The sequence below is a fragment of the Peromyscus maniculatus genome, chromosome 5 (genome assembly GCF_049852395.1).
Source record: "Peromyscus maniculatus bairdii isolate BWxNUB_F1_BW_parent chromosome 5, HU_Pman_BW_mat_3.1, whole genome shotgun sequence".
Classification (NCBI taxonomy): Eukaryota; Metazoa; Chordata; class Mammalia; order Rodentia; family Cricetidae; genus Peromyscus; species Peromyscus maniculatus.
Window position 1 is genome coordinate 115,674,702 of NC_134856.1, and position 16,184 is coordinate 115,690,885.

At 40.0% G+C, this 16,184-nt stretch overlaps 1 protein-coding gene and 1 long non-coding RNA gene across 8 annotated transcripts in view; both read left to right on the plus strand.

Moving 5' to 3' along the window:
- The window catches only part of Prp4k (pre-mRNA processing factor kinase PRP4K), a 32,210-nt gene extending 24,901 nt beyond the window's left edge, over nucleotides 1–7,309 (plus strand). Inside the window, exons 12-18 of one of the 7 annotated variants that reach the window (XR_013051562.1) lie at nucleotides 2,641–2,763; nucleotides 3,399–3,513; nucleotides 3,607–3,767; nucleotides 4,126–4,277; nucleotides 4,775–4,861; nucleotides 5,821–6,559; nucleotides 7,061–7,106. Coding sequence is in view for 1 of the 7 variants with exons in the window: in XM_042278334.2 (XP_042134268.2) it covers nucleotides 3,399–3,513; nucleotides 4,126–4,277; nucleotides 4,775–4,861; nucleotides 5,821–6,024 (558 nt within the window). In the remaining 6 variants the exon portion in view is untranslated. Of the gene's footprint in view, nucleotides 1–2,640; nucleotides 2,764–3,398; nucleotides 3,514–3,606; nucleotides 3,768–4,125; nucleotides 4,278–4,774; nucleotides 4,862–5,820 lie in introns of those variants that run through there. The other 6 variants (XR_013051561.1, XR_013051560.1, XR_013051559.1 and 3 more) reach the window with 6 other exon arrangements.
- Nucleotides 7,310–7,893: 584 nt separating this feature from the next.
- On the plus strand, nucleotides 7,894–10,530 carry LOC143273457 (uncharacterized). The gene is made up of 3 exons (XR_013051563.1): nucleotides 7,894–8,029; nucleotides 8,467–8,512; nucleotides 10,349–10,530. It is a non-coding gene; the product is annotated as an uncharacterized LOC143273457 (long non-coding RNA).
- Nucleotides 10,531–16,184: the final 5,654 nt, after the last annotated feature.

The following is a 16,184-nucleotide window of genomic DNA, read 5'->3' on the forward strand; positions in this document are numbered from 1 at the left end:
ATGTGAGATTGCAGGCACATCTACCACCCTTGGTTCCTGGGTTTTTTCTGTTTTGTTTTTTTTTTTTTTTTTTTATTGCCATTGAAGCTGGCTTCTGGAAACCCAATCTCTGGCTAGGTGTTAATGGAAAGGTCTTCCTTTGAAGTTGTGACATCTCTTTATTAGTGATTCTGCTGTAGTGCGATCAGATTTCATGGTGTCTATGATGTTTTGAAATTTGGAGACACATCATAATGGAGATAGCATTAATGCACAAGAATACCTCTCCTTTTGTTGGCCTCTTTCTTTTTTAATTTTTCCTTCTTTTGTTCTTTCATATGTGTAGGTGTTTTGCCTGCACACGGCCCCCACCCCCCACCCCCGTGTGTGTGTGTGTGTGTGTGTGTGTGTGTGTGTGTGTGTGTGTGTGTGTGTGTGTGTGTGTGTGTGTACAATGCCCACAGGGCAGAAGAAGGTGTCATATTCCCTGGGACTGACATTATACACAGTTGTGGGCCACCATATGGGGGCTAGGAATCAAACGCCACCCCCACCCCTGGCTCCTTGAAGTACAAGGCAGTGCTCTTAACAATTGGACTATCTATCTAGTCTTATCACCTCCAGTTAGTTGTTGTTTTTTCCTGTTTGTTTTTTATTACATGCTTTTTTTTTTTTTTTTTTTAAATCACTTCTAGAATAATGCCTCAGCGGAAAAGCCACATATGTAAGGTTTTCTTTACTGGGATCGTGTTTGAGCTGTGACAAACATATTTTTGTTTTGTTTTGTTTTGTTTTGTTTTGTTGAGACAGGGTTTCTCTATGTAGCTTTGTGCCTTTCCTGGAACTCACTTTGTAGACCAGGCTGGCTTCGAACTCACAGAGATCTGCCTGCCTCTGCCTTCTGAGTGCTAGGATTAAAGGCGTGCACCACCTGCTGACAAACTAAATTCTTAAAGAGATTGTGACTGGGCAAGGGGATATTGCAGCTCAGAGGAGAGTAGAGTGCTCGCCCAGCAATGCATGAGACCCTGGCTTCAGTCTCCAGTACCATACCCCAAAATTGTGATCTCATAACATTTAATGACTCCTGGAACTCTTTTTCATTCACAGTTTTGTGTGATTACTTGCATGTGGTGGATGAATGTGTCCACCTGTGCATAAGGGTGCTTGTGCCCATGTGTAAGCATGTAGAGGCTAAAGGTCACCATAGAATGTCTTCTCTCTATTGTTCCCTACCTTATTTTTTCAAGGCAGAGTCTCTCACTGAATCTGGAGCTTACCCATTAGCTAGGTTAGTCAGCCAGGGAGCCTCTGGGAGTGTCCTGTGTCCACCATCCTAGTGCTGACAGTACAGGTGCCCACCACCACTCCCATCTTCTTGTGTGTGCGAGCACTTGGGATCTGAACTCTGGGTCCTCTTGTAAAGCCAGCATCTCACCCACTAAGGCACACACATACCATCTATCTTAAAATAATTCCTTCCAATCTGTTACATTACTAATGGTGCATATTCCACCTTGATAATTGGTTTGTGTTTTATATATCATATTGTATATCTAATATAACTTAGGGATGGGATTGCTGAGAAATTGGTGAAATGGTATATTGTAAGTGGATTATAAAATTCAGTAGCCAACTTTATACTTTTTTACTTCAGATTGTTCTTTTAAAAAAATTACATATCAAATAAACACCTGTGATTTAGAAGACAATTATACAGCAAATACCCCTATTACTGTGGCAGTTAAAGATGTTTGGCAGTGCCCAAGCTTTTTGTTTTTTAGCACCTCTTTTTTCCTTTTAATGTTAGTTTTGATTTTCACATGAAATTTGGGAACTAAATATTTCTTCTTCAAAAGGAAAAAAAAATCTCAGAGAACACCTAGAACTGATTTCATTCCTGACAATCCAATGCTTTTAGCCACAGTTTGATTGATGTACAGCATTCCTTATAAGGACTAGAAGTTGTATAGCAAACTAAAGGGGGGGGCCTGTGATGAGGGTGTGGTACAGTACTGTATGTTTAGCATATATGAGGCCCCTGCATTATACCCAACTCCAGCTAAAAACCCCACCGTCTGAGTGAGTGTAGACAGCCCTGCTACCATTGAATGCATTGTAGACAGCTCAGAAGTTCCCCTGGTACATGGTTCCATGTGTTTTCTGGGTGTTACATCTTTTTTAGTAGCTGGATTGTTTTGTTGTTGTTGTTTTATATATATATATAAAAGTGTTTACCGTTTTAAGATAACTTTCTGCTGGTCTCCAGAGTAAAAAAAAAATTGGTGTTCATGTTGTGTTGTAGTTCAAACTAATTTGTGTTTGGCTGAGTTTGGTGACTCACACCTTTAGTCTCAGCACTTGGAGGCAATGGCAAGCAGTCTTTGTGAGTTCAAGGCCAGTCTGGTCTATATAAGTGAGTTCTAGGCCATCCTGAGCTACATAGAGACTGTCTTGGGCTGTGGGGAAGAAGCTGTTTATTATAGCTCACTTCTGCGGGTCCCAGTGACAGTCCAGTCTGGTGCACTAATTACACTTTGTGATAATAACTCCCCCTGCCCCAGAGAGTACTAGAGCTCATTAAACTTAATTGTCATGGGGATGGGAATAGTAGGCCAAGTTCAAGTCCCAACTCAGAATTTGTATGTGTCTCTTTTGAAGGGGGGAAGGGACTCTGGAGTATGAATTATCTTCACTTGTTAATCCTGAACATGCTTCTGATCATGAGTGGCAACAGTCATGGGAGCAGCTCCAGCCTTTCTCAGCAGATGTCACTGTTACTGTGTATGTGGAAGTATTTACCAAGGAAACAAGAACAGATGTCCAATACAGTTCATGTTTATCAGTTTTGTCAGATACGTTTAACATTTCTTGACTAATACTTATACCTAAGGGATTTGGTATTTTTCATACTTAAAGTGATTACAGAGTTTAAGATGATGTAAACCAGGTAGCCAGATGAAGAGTCATTTTAGTATTTAGTTTCATTGTCATTGTAATTTTCTGGCAATTACTAGTTGACTCGGTCATTTTTTTTCCCTACTAATAAACATTCTCCTGCTCTTTTAGAGAGTAACTTGACCTTAGGTAGTCAAGGGAAGCTTAGAAATGGTTTGCCTCTTGAAATGAATTTTTTTTTTTATCTCATTACCCAACTCTATGTTAAATATCATTAAGTAAAGTTAAATGTACCTGGTGTTCCCTCATGTTTCCTTACTGGACAAAAAAAGTCTTACTAGTTGTAATAAAATATTTTAAGAACACCTTTTCATAATTAGGAACTTGCATAATACAAAAGGAATTTTTAAATGAGTGATTTTTGTTCTCAGTATTGAGATTAATATAAATTTAAAAAGACAATTTTAATTTACCTAATTATTCCTAGCATGAATTGAATTTCCTTAAAAAATGTTTTGCAGGTTAATGAATCCAAAACCATTTTAAAGCTTTGCGATTTTGGATCGGCTTCGCATGTTGCAGATAACGACATAACACCTTACCTTGTCAGTAGATTTTACCGTGCTCCGGAGATCAGTAAGTTTCTCAGAGTGTTCTTGGATCTGGGCCATCCTCTGTGGTGGAAGCAGCGTGTGTCATGTCTAAGCACTGTTTTCCATCGCACTTCAGCAGCTGCACGAGTTCATTCATGAGGAAGGGAACCATAGCAAGTTCATCCTCCTCAGGTGGAATGAAGGTAGTTGTGACAGGAGTCTTGATCATGTCGAGCAAGAGTAGCAAAACAGTTGTGGAAAACCTCGACTTTAGAAGACTGCTCTTGATTGATCAAGGTCTGATTATCACGTTTATGGATTGTGTGGGACCTTTGGTTTTCTCTTCCTCTTGCCTGGGTTGAGGTTGACTAGCACCTCCAGCAAAGGTGAAAGGTCAAAGAGAAGGAAGGCATCCAGTTCCTCTCCTGCCCCTGTTTTTAAACCTGTTGGCATTTTTTGTTTTGCTCTTTTTGTTTCTTGTTTTGTTTTTTTTAAAGTATCTCTCTTAAGAATTAGTGGGAAAGAACATGAAACTAAACTGAGACATGGATGTGGTTAGTCCAAGCTCAGGTGTAGTGCCCCATTACTGAAAATAAAAGTTAAGGAGTCATTCATTCTTATCCTCATGTGCTAAAACCTCCATTTTTTTTTTCAGTTATAGGAAAAAGCTATGACTATGGTATCGATATGTGGTCTGTAGGTTGCACCTTATATGAACTCTATACTGGAAAAATCTTATTTCCTGGCAAAACTAATAACCATATGTTGAAGCTCGCAATGGACCTCAAAGGAAAGATGCCAAATAAAGTAGGTTAAGTTCCTTCCTATAGACTTAAAGACTCCTAACACTTTGTCATCTAGACTGTAGCTTGTAAAGTAAAGCTCTTAGAGATTTATGTGGGTGGGTGACTTTTGTGACGCCTTAGCTCCTTTCTTGTTTTGGGCTTCCAGTTAATGGTTCTAATCAGCCAAGAGCTATCAAAGGGAACTCCCTTTTCACTAACAGGAGGAGACACCCTTGCTGGTGAGAAAGAATTGCGACCATGAGACAGTGAATGAAAGAAAAACAATGGAAAGAGCGGCACATGAGTTAGTTAGCATGGAAGAGAATGTGCTGGTCAGAAGAGAAGGTAGCTAAGCATGGCAGACTTCTTAGCGCTCTTGGTTCTGGGTGCAAAGGCTCAGCAAGAGAGTCTTAAATAATATATTTGTGTGAATTATTACATAGAGTTGGTAGTGTGCCAGGCTGCTTTGTAGTAGTTTTAAAGCCTTCTCTCCGCCCCGCCCCCCCCCCCATTTTGTAGATGATTCGGAAAGGTGTATTCAAAGACCAACATTTTGACCAAAATCTGAACTTCATGTACATAGAGGTTGATAAAGTAACAGAGAGGGTAAGTCTGGCTTAAGTGTGCTATAGTTGTTGCTATTTTGTCTTTTCACTGTGGGGATCGAGATAAGGTTTCACATTTATTAGGTAAGTGCTCTACCACTCACTAAATCCCCAATGCTGTGTGCTTTATTATCCATGAATTGAGTTCTGTGTGATTATTTTTAAAATGACAACAAAGTATGCCATTCCTTTTTGCTATTAATTCCTGAATAAAGCACTTCAGGCTATGAAAACAGTGAAGGGACTTCAAACATTTCTCTAAGGTGATAATAGTCCATATTTAGTCCCTTGCCACCTCTCATGTAGATCCCTTGATAGGGCTCCCATGTGTCTTCTATGTTGCTGTTGGAGGACACTTTCTATATTTTGAGTTTTGCAGAGTTACAAGCCACGTTCTCCATGAACTCTGCCTTCTTCGGCATTTTTCTTCTCCCTGCGAGTCCACTCTTGGCCAGAAGCACACTGGTTTAGGCAGACCTTAGTGCCTTTGCTCACAGACTTCCATGAGCTGAATCATATCCTGAGTTACTTTCTCTCCTAAACACACTTATCCAGTATTGCTGAAATAAATTTTCCATATCAGCCTTTCTAAAGATCTATAGGATGAAGTAATAGTTAGCTGATTTTTGATCTGTAATACTGAGCCCTTGCTTTGCCAGAGCACTGAGTAACATGTCCTGGTATTGACCTGGATCAGACTGTCTCTTGCCATTGAAAATAAGACCAGAGAGAGCACATTCAGGCAGCAGATGCTCACTGCGTTTTCATGGCTAATTGGGGGTCTTTTCCATTAAAGTTTCTTGATTGCTCCTTGAAAAGCTGTGCAGGATAAAACTACAGAAAAACCATGATTGATCATAAGTATTTTCTTTTATATATTAATATTTTGATAGACAAACAAAGTCTGATTTACATACATGTAACCTATTTAGAGCTATGCATTGTAAAAATTATTTTTAGGAGAAAGTTACTGTCATGAGCACCATTAATCCAACTAAGGACCTGTTGGCTGACTTGATTGGGTGCCAGCGACTTCCTGAAGATCAACGTAAAAAAGTACACCAGCTAAAGGACTTGTTGGACCAGATCCTAATGTTGGACCCGGCTAAGCGAATTAGCATCAACCAGGCCCTGCAGCATGCATTCATCCAGGAAAAAATTTAAATGAGATGAAGAAACTCCAAGGGTTTGAGTAATTAAATACAAAGACTGAAGAAATTTCACAGCAGTTTATTATTAATGTATATAAACTTATAAATATTTCTGCAGCAAATTTGAGGAAGCATGATATATTTGAATTAACACCAAGGGTGATATTTCTTTTAGAAATGTTAGTTAATCTGTTTTGTGTCTTATGTGAAATTTCACTGTAGAAATGTTTTAATTGCCAAGACTGCACAAAATTACAGTGCTAATGTATATGGTTGCAGTTCACATAAAAGACAAAAGCATCTGTTATGAGTAGCAGTGCTGGGTGGTTGATTTGTTTTTAGCAGACTTGGCTTCATTTTGGTCTTCAGATACAATGGCCAGCATAAATGCTGTTTATATTCACGTTTTCCTAGGTGTGTGTGTGCAGGCCACAGCAGCATGCCCTTGGTGTAGTCAGTGCCGAAGGGAGTCTGTTCCTTCTTGAGCCTGCCTGCAGGGATGTCTCCTCTTTTAAAGCAGGTTGTGTACAACATTCAGTACACTGAAGGTAAGCTAAACCATCAACATCACCAGTGTTTTAAGATGTTATTTTATTGGAGTAATTGAAAATGAGGGATAGCTTTGTGGCAGAATTTCCTGCATGTGTGATAACTGATCTTGTTTTATTTTTTGGCATCGCAACTGTGGCATAGTGACAGTTTCTGTTCTGTTCATCACATTTAAAATTGGAAGCGTATGCGCTTGATGGGTAGAGCGCCTTCAGTGTACTGTTTCTTATTAATTTTACTTTTTTTTAATCAACTTGCTATAGACTTTATATACATTTTGTTAAATACAGTTCTTAGTGACATAGAAACTGCATAGTTTTCATTTACTGATTAAAATGTTGAGGCCTCCTTCTGAAAGTCCTCATATTTAAAAGATAGACAACATAATGAGATTTTTAACTATTTGTATGTCATTTTGAAAGTGTACTGCTTTATGGTAAAAGTGTTTTTCATTTGTTCATTGTTTGCATTATTTGTGATCATGTTGTCTTTCAATACAGGCATAAACCTTCCACTCTTGAACAAAGCAGCTGCTTTTTAAAAGCGGTAATTGCTTCTTTACCTTTTATTTCTTTTGTAAATGAAGCTTTTCTTTAAAATGTGACTTTAAAGTGTTGTCTATTGCATAAACAGTTGACACTCACTTACTGTAAAGTGAACATTGTTCTACTGCATGGGAAGTGGACCATGCAGATTTCTGTATGTTCTCAGTATGCATCACTAGATAATAAAGTCTTTTGTGAACAAGGCATTTGTAGCCATTTTTAAAAGATTTTGTCTTCAGTGCTGGTAAGTCAGGTAAACTGTAAATAGTTTTAAAAAAGTCTTTGTTTTTCTCCTGAAAGTGTTATCTCTAAATATATAACTCAGTCTAGCCTGATTTTTAAATTTTTCTTAATAATTAGGGTCTTAATTACTTCATCCAGTTAAAAAGTCCTGCAAATTTTGTCAGCTCTCAGTGTAGTGAGGTTATTCCTGTAGGTTATGGGGTATAACTCAGGATTTAACTAATGTTTCTGCTATTTTCTCACTTTTCCTTTTGATGGTGCGGAAAGAGAAAAGGAAAACGGGGCACAGGCCATTCGACGCCTTCTCCAAGGGGTCTGATTTGCTGAGACACCAGCTTCACCTTCTTAACAAGGTTATTTCTGACAGCATGTGTAGATAAACATTTAGCAACAATTTAAAACAAAATCATGTAAATCAGCTTGGTTTTGCAACACAAAGGAATTTGTATTTTAATATGGTAGAAGAGAATTTTCAAAATCCTATGTAATCTTTTGTTTGGGAGTGGGTAAACTTACTGCTTATCTCCCTGAGGATTATGGAGAACAATAAAATTTTGGGGTTTAAATAATATTTTTACATTGTAAATGGGATTTTTTTATTCACCCAGGCACCTAATTACAACAAGCATGCACATTTTGGTGCATTCAAGAATGGAATATCAGAGTAGCAGCATTCTCCTGGTGGGTTATGCTCCATTTAAAGACATGAAATGAACTACACAGCCAGGAAGGTGGTAGATGAGATAATAAGCCACCTATGAACCTACACCGTCTCTTCATGGTTAGCCTTACTAAAATACATACAAGGTGATTTTCATCTGCAGGTAGAGTGAGGCCTTTTAAATAAGGCGTCACAGTGCAGCATCCACCTTAATGATCTGAGTAGTGATTTTCCCACCATGACTTACTTTATTTTGGTGCTGGTATGCTGCATATTCAAGTCTTTTGTAGTTGTTTTCACTCAGTTAATGCTTTGCTTCTGGTGCTTTTCATGGCATCATTGTATAGTTATTTAAAAAGTTAATTTCCACTAGAAACAATTCATCTTATGCCTTCAAAGCTATTGCCTGCTCTTTAAAAAAAACAAAGTTGCTTGTTACTTGTTCTTTGTGTTTTAGGTGCAGCTCAGTGGAAGATGATGACAGCCGGAAGACATGAGCCAAGGTTTCTGTCTCATAAAAGATCTTTTCAGTTCTCATTTAGTGTGTGTTTCCTTTTTAGTTTCGGCATTATAATCTAGGTTTCATTGCTGTGGTACTTAGAGTAGTAGTGCTGTTGTGCTCATCTGTAAAGTGCTTGTTTTATCACATGTGCTGCAGCTACTCCCTTCCTCTAAATAAAACTCAGGGTTAGTCATATAAAAAGCCCACATTGTGTGGTTGTCAGGATTAGGTTCCAAAGATCACTAAGAAAACAAAAGCTGCCAAGTTAGTGTACATTTGAAAATAATCTTCAGTTTGGGGGTGGTGGCCACACCTCTAATCTCAGCACTGGGGAAGTGGAGCAAGAAAGATTTGGAATTCAAGGCCTACCTGGCCTATCTGAGCGCCCCCTTCCCTTTTAATTCTTTAGCTTAAGCTGGTACCTAAATTGTATGAATGGTCTAAGATTCTAATATGCTGTTTGACTCCTTTAATAGCTGTTCTTTCTCTTAGTCCTTTGTGACCAGCTTTTTAACACCAGAGACTTAAAATAGTAATAGCAGACGTGGGGGAGGTGAGAAAGGGGGTGCAGTTCCCAGAGGAACTCTGTAAACCGGATTAGGTACACACTCCATTCTACTTGAGCTGGTGTGACTTTGCTGAGGTGGAAGTTTGCAGTTGTTTAGGACCTCTGTTAGGTTGAGGTCATTTGGTGAATGATCGATTCTATTTAACAAATCTGTGTTCATGTTTCTGAATAGCTGAATAGTTTTCACATAAATGTCTTGAACTTTAGGCTTTCATACTTTACAGAAAAAAATAACAAGTGATTAATCAGACTTGAGGTTCATAAAACTATTTTGTCTTTTAGAAAAATTTTAAAGCCAAGTTTTGTTTTTGTTTTTTTTAGGAAGTAAAGAATACCAAGATACATGGATATTCATGTAATCATTATACACGGGCAGTTAATCCAAAGATCTTCTAACATTAAAACCCTTATTCTGGGCAGTGTATGCACACACCTTGAAGAGTGTCCAGAAAACTTTTAAGTATAATGTGATCATCTAAGGTTAGAGGAGGGAAAGACAGTCAGGAAGCATCCATTATAGATGTTAGGTCTCTTGCCAGACTTTGTTCTCAGGGACTATCAGAAACTCCCTCGAGTTCAATGGTTCTGAACAGGAGCAGCATTGTAAACAGCAACCTCCCCATATTTGTATTTGCACTAAAGTCCTGATTAACGTAACAGCGTTCTGTTTCTTCATTCCCAGTGGCTACCTTCTCAGCTATTTTGTTTAAAATGATAATAATAATAATAATATCGTGACTTATATGTTGCCATTATAGTTACCACCTTTTTTTCCTAATGAAAGTAAATACTCAGGACATTTTTGGAATAGAAAATACATATTTTATTGTATAGCAGATTTAGTGAAATGTAGTATTCTCATTTTGGCCCTAGGTTTGCATTTCTTCTAGTCTACTCTACCTGCATAGGTAGAAATAGCCTCTGAAATGAAACAAAGGAATCACATGTAAAATTTAGGTTAAGCATTTAGGGGATGAGATTATATAGTGAGATGTGATTATATAGTATATTTCCTTTCTTATGACACCATTAGCAGTTGGACTCTAATGTTTTTTAGTATTGTTCTGTGGCCATAATATATTCAGCATGAATTTATTCTCCTACATGCAATGTTCTTATACAAATGTTCACTGCAAATTCATTTGTAATTTTTACATGTCAATGATGTATGCAAAGTTGACTATAAAATGTGTTTTGTTTTTGTTTTGTTTTGTTGGTTACATTGAAATACCACTGTGGCATCCTTACTTTCTCTTCTTCTGTATATAGGGTAAGGGACTGTTCTGAAGAACCATTCCATTTAGTGATCAAGATACAGAAGCTGCTCTCAGAAAATGCTTGATGTGTATCCTAATTGTTCGTGATACCATTCGAGTTATAACTTGCGCTGTAGCAGCAAATGACCCCAACAACTTAATAGGAAGCTTAATAAAGTGTGCCTATTGCTACCATATTGTCTACTGGCGTTTTCTTTATAGACACCATGCCTGTTTCACTAGTGGTAGGTGTGTTTTGTAAAGAACCTCTGCTCCATTGTAGTTAAATGGGAATCTTTACGTAACAAACTCTCAGAAGAGGAGCCTAGGGAAATGGCTTAGTCAGTGTTTGCCTTGCAAACATGAGGACCCACATAAAAGCTGGGCGTTGTGGTTTTTGCCTGTAACTTAGTGTTGAGAGGACGGAAATGGGATACTCTGGAGTTGCTAGCCAGACTGTCTTATAGAATCAGACGCTGCCTCAGAAATAGTGACAGACACCCAGCATCAGATTTTGGCCTTCACATGTATGCACACACATGAACCATATACACAAAGTTCTTAGGAGACTTAAATGTACCCTGTGAGTCATATTGATGGGAAGATATGGAGGGGAATGTCCAACTTAAAACCTGTAGGCTTAGAAAGTAGGCTGATTTTACTCACAAACGTGAAAATGTGTTCAGAGTATTAGGTACAGAATACCAGGGTGTTATATTCATGTTCCTTCACTGGTTTTCTCTTAATGAGTTTCATTTCTTGGTTCATTGCAGTGTGAAAGCTAGACCTATTAGACCTTCTTACTCCTCAATTCTGCTCACTCATTTAAAGAAACATTTATAGCTTTTAAAAACAAGGTATATGCAACAAGTAGGAGTCTGTAGCACATGCAAAACAGGACTGGAGTTGTGGAAGAGTGTGTTGATCTTAGCTGGGTTAACTAGCTAAGTGGCAGGTAGAGTTGAAGTTAGCCTGGTTGGATCTCATTAACCTAATCCTTGTGATGTTTACCATCTCCTTTGCAGGTAGGTCCCAAAAGTGAAGTAGAGAGATGAAGAACTGTCTAAATGTTAGAGCTGTAATTCCATAGGATTTGGATTTAAATTCTCAAAATAAGCTGTTGCTGTCATGGTACCAAGTCCATGATTATCATTTGTCAATTTCATAATAAATATCAGGATGAGATAGTAAATTAAAAAGGGATGTTGATTCCTAAAGATCTTATACAGATTATGTTATGAACCTAAAAGTGAGGGAATGAAGGCCAGGTAATTAAAGGTAAAACAATGAATAAAAGCACTGGTTAGTAAAGGTTCAGGACTGATAAGAGTCAAGATAGATGGGAATCATGAAATGAATGAAAATATATGTCTTATTTTTTCATTCTATGAAGGACTGTTACTAAGCATCTTTGAATAATAATTGTTACAGAAAATTCTTTGACATTAACCTAAAAACTAGGCATGCTTTCTGTGACCTGTAGCCTGCATTTTAAAAGTATTTGAACCTTACTCCTTGACTAATGGTAAATAGTAAATACAAACAAGCAACAGATAACTTTCTTCAGCATAAGTTTGAATCACCCATTCCAGTTCCAGGATTTCTTGGAATCATTTAGGAATTCATTTAGGAAAATAATACACAAAGAAGAGCTGTATTTACATATAGCAATGTGTATGCCTTTTACTTCATTTGGTATCTTTGGTAGTATCTGAAGTACTAATTATGTGTTACTTTCCAATGTTTAGAAAAGCTAATTGAGGCCAGGCGGTGGTGGTGCACACCTTTAATCCCAGCGCTTGGGAGGCAGAGCCAGGCGGGTCTCTGAGTTCAAGGCCAGCCTGGGCTATAGTGATTTCCAGGAACGGTACAAAGCTGCACAGAGAAACCCTATCTCAAAAAACAAAAATGAAAATGAAACAAACAAACAAAAAAAAGCACTAATTGGAATTCATCAAACATCTACTTAAAATCACAGCACGATACCCCTCCTCACAGACATCCTGACCTTGATGCAATACCATTCCATCAAACATTCACATTTCTCAAGTTGCTTGGATAATAATAGGACATCTTCATGGATCCCACTCCCCAAACTTCTCTACTTCAGGAAGCTTGCTGCTGAAGCCAGGACTTATTTTCCTTATTCTTAGATTGAATAAATATCATGTCTCTTGACAGTTCATGAGTTACGTTTTAGCAGTGCAGTTTCTATGCATCAGCACTAATACAAGCACCCAGAGCTGGGGGAGGAGTTTAGCAACGAAGTATTTTTGGTTGCTCTGTGGACCGTGATCGTCAATTTTCCTGCAGTATTTTAAAGCTATAAGGTCTATGTAGAAAAGGGTTATTTCACACATAGGCCTGTACTTGGGCTTGAAAGAAAAGTGATACTACTATCGTGTCTATGACAGAAGGGCCAGGGAAGTGGGAACTTTCCAGCAAGTACAATATATGGCCTGCAGGCTGCAGCCAAGGGTAGGTGTCAGTGTCAAAATGCTGGACCACTGTGCCTGTTGAGGATCTGGCATGTTGACTAAGCAAATGACTTCTATCATTGCTGTTGTTGCTATGTTGGAATGCCCATGTGGCGTCAGAGGACTTCCAGGTTCTCGCCTTCAAATGGGGGTTCCAGGAATCAAACTGAAGTCATCAGGCCGTCTTAGCCCCCAAATAACAGCTCTGTAGAGCCAAACAAATGCTGGAAGGCTGGAGAGAGAGGTTCGTGGAGATGAGGAAGGAAAGGGGAATGGTGCTGAGGTTAGGAAGTGTAAGCCCTTCAAGGTGCAAGTGAGAGACCAGAGGACCTCCAACTGTCAGGCCTCACCCCTCAGAATTCTCGAGTGTCCAGAACAGCTGGATCCAGCCCCTCCAGATGCAGGCAGCCAAGTGGAGCTGGAAATCCCACCAATCCCTGAGCTTGCCCCAAGATCAGGCCACAAAATCCCACCAATCCCAGGCTACCCTGGAAAGCTCCACCCCCCATCCAACCCCAAGAAACCCTATATAAGGCCTGCCTCCTGCTTAGCTCTGGGCTGCTTCTCTCTGGAGCATAGGCAGCCATCCTGCGGTTTTTCCCAAAAAAAAAAAAAAAAAAAATTTGCGTGGGTTTTGGTGTGTGGTATTCCCTGGCTTCTGACTGCCAGGATACCTTTCCTTCCCTTCAGAGCTGTAACACATTGGTACTGTGACTCAGATAGGCGCTCCTGGTGCCTGTGCCCCCTCCCCGCCCCCCATCCCACGTGGTCTGAGCCGCACTGAGACAGCACTATAGATTCCAATATTACTCGGACCTTTACACGCACATCAAGCAATTGGGGAAATGGAAAGAGATTCCCCATCCATAAGGTCAAACATTCTCTTTTCTCCACTCCAAGCCTTGTTTGTTTTTGTCTGGTCCCCCACCCCCCATTTTAAACGTTATGTCTTATAACTTACCATTGATGGATCCGCAAGTTTGTTCAAAGAGAAAGCCGTGAGCCTGACTGATCAGGAGGAGGAGAAAGCAAAGGAGTAGGCCCCCTGCGGCTTGGACACACCCAGTACATACTCCTTACTCCTCGCTGACTGGTGGTTTCCTGCGGCATCTGCCCTCTATAGTCGGGTCAGAAACTTCCTATCTCTAAGCCTTCTTTGTTCTCAGCTTACTGGATTCAGTTTTACAGGGATTCAGGTGTCTTAGATATGAGTGGCATTAGACTGTTTTATGCTGTCCCATTTCAGTTAAAAGCTGACTCTGGAATTGGGGTATGGCTTCTCTCCTCTAGACCCAAGCATGCTTGTTAAAAGGTTTCCTCCAAAGTCTCTGTCCCATGTCAAGTGAGCCACTTGACTGTGTGACAGAGAAAGGAGAGCAAAAAAAAATAAAGGGATAAACTACTCCCAGTGGGGACTGTTGCTACTCATCTCATACTCTTGGTTTTGGTTTAACTCTTAATTTTTGCTAACATATAAATTTTATCTCAAGATTTGTAAGACTCTTATGTAAACTTTCTGTACCTCAAGATTTGTAAGCGTACTGTGTATAATTAAAAATCTGTAAAGTCTTTAGCAAGAATTAACTTAAAATTCATAACACCAGGGTTGATACTTAAAAATCTATACATAGGCTGGGCAGTGGTGGCACATGCCTTTAATCCCAGCACTCAAGAGGCTGAGCCAGGCGGATCTCTGTGAGTTCAAGATCAGCCTGGTCTACAGAGCGAGATCCAGGACAGGCACCAAAACTACACAGAGAAACCCTGTCTCCAAAAAACAAAAAGCAAACAAACAAAATCTATACATAGGTAATCTTAAGGACACATGTGGCTAGCCACCATCTGAGTTGCTGTATCCCCATCGGGATGGGGGTCCCACACCCCTCTCTTTGGTATCACAGTCTGCTTTAACTCCTCAGGAACATGCTTTGTGGGCACACTGGATCCCGCAGATTGCAATAATACTTTAACCCTTAATCTACCACACAGCCTCTATGCCCAAACATTTACAATGCTTCAAGTTTACCACTGCCTTCCCCGTGGGTGGTCTGGGACGTGTGCGCTGGTGTTCCTTTTTCCAAAACTAGGGATGGTACCTGGTGAAGAACCCTTGCTGACTCCATCACAGGGTTACAGTGGCACAGAATGACAAATGAGTGGTTCAAGTCCTACCCTTTCTAGAAGTCCTGGGTGTCACCACTGGAACAGCAGGACTGACGCCTTCCCTAGCTGTTTACCTCCGGTTTCCTCTAAGTTCATCCAGGATCTCCAGTGGGTGGCTCAGACCGTCCTTACCCTCCAGGGCCAAATAGACTCACGGCCAAACTACCAAAATGGCAAGGATTAGATATACTAATAACATAGAAAGGTGGTCTTTGTCTCTTCCTCAGCAAGGAATGTTGCTTCTATGTCAGTCAGTCAGGTATAGTAAAAGACAACATCTGACAACTCCAGACAGATCTCCAAAAACTGTAAGAAACAGTTCAGTGCTTCTGGCCGGTGGATCATTGACAATCTAATATGGAATTGGATGCTTCCCTTCTTAACCCCCGCTCCTACCCCTTTTCTTAATCCTACTAGTCACACCCTGCCTTCCAAACTTCTTCTCTAGATTTTTTTCAACAACAGATCCAAAAGATTTCTAACCAGACTTTTAATCAGTTGCTATTATCGGATTACTGGCCCTTACCTGTGGAGCCAGAGGCCTGCAACTCCCTGATATTACCCTGATGGTGAAGATCCAGCTGCCCAAGGTCTTTAATGTCCCCATTCAGCAGGAAGTAGTCTAATGTCACACCCTTTTCCAACTCCTGATTATTTATCAACAGTAAACAAAAACAGAGGTGGCGTAGGAGGTGGGACCTGGCCACTCAAGTGGCCTACATTCCTCACCTCTGAGGACCTCCAACCACCAGGCTCTGCCCACAGAACACTCTAAGCACTATGATGGCTGGACCCAGCCCCTTGAGATGCGGGTGGCAAAGCTCCACCCTACAGAGTAAAAAGCCCAAGATCAGGCTACAAAATCCCAACCCCTGAGCTTGTCCCAAGGTCAGGCAATAAAATCCCACCAATCCTAGGTCACCCTAGAAAGTTCTTCTCCCAAGAAACCCTATATAAAGCCTGCCTCCTGCTCAGTTCTGGGATGCTTCTCTCGAGCAGAGGCAGCCACCCTCTTGTGTCTTCCCCAATAAATCTCTTAGGTGAGGTTTGTTGTGCAGTGTGACTTTGTGATATTCCTTGGCTCCCAGTTGCCAGGATACCTTCCTCTTCAGATCTGTAACACTTACAGGAAGAACTAAGAAAAATCACTTCAGGGAGCTGCAACTCTTACCTGACTACATATTAGAATAAGACAGTCATGACTGCAAC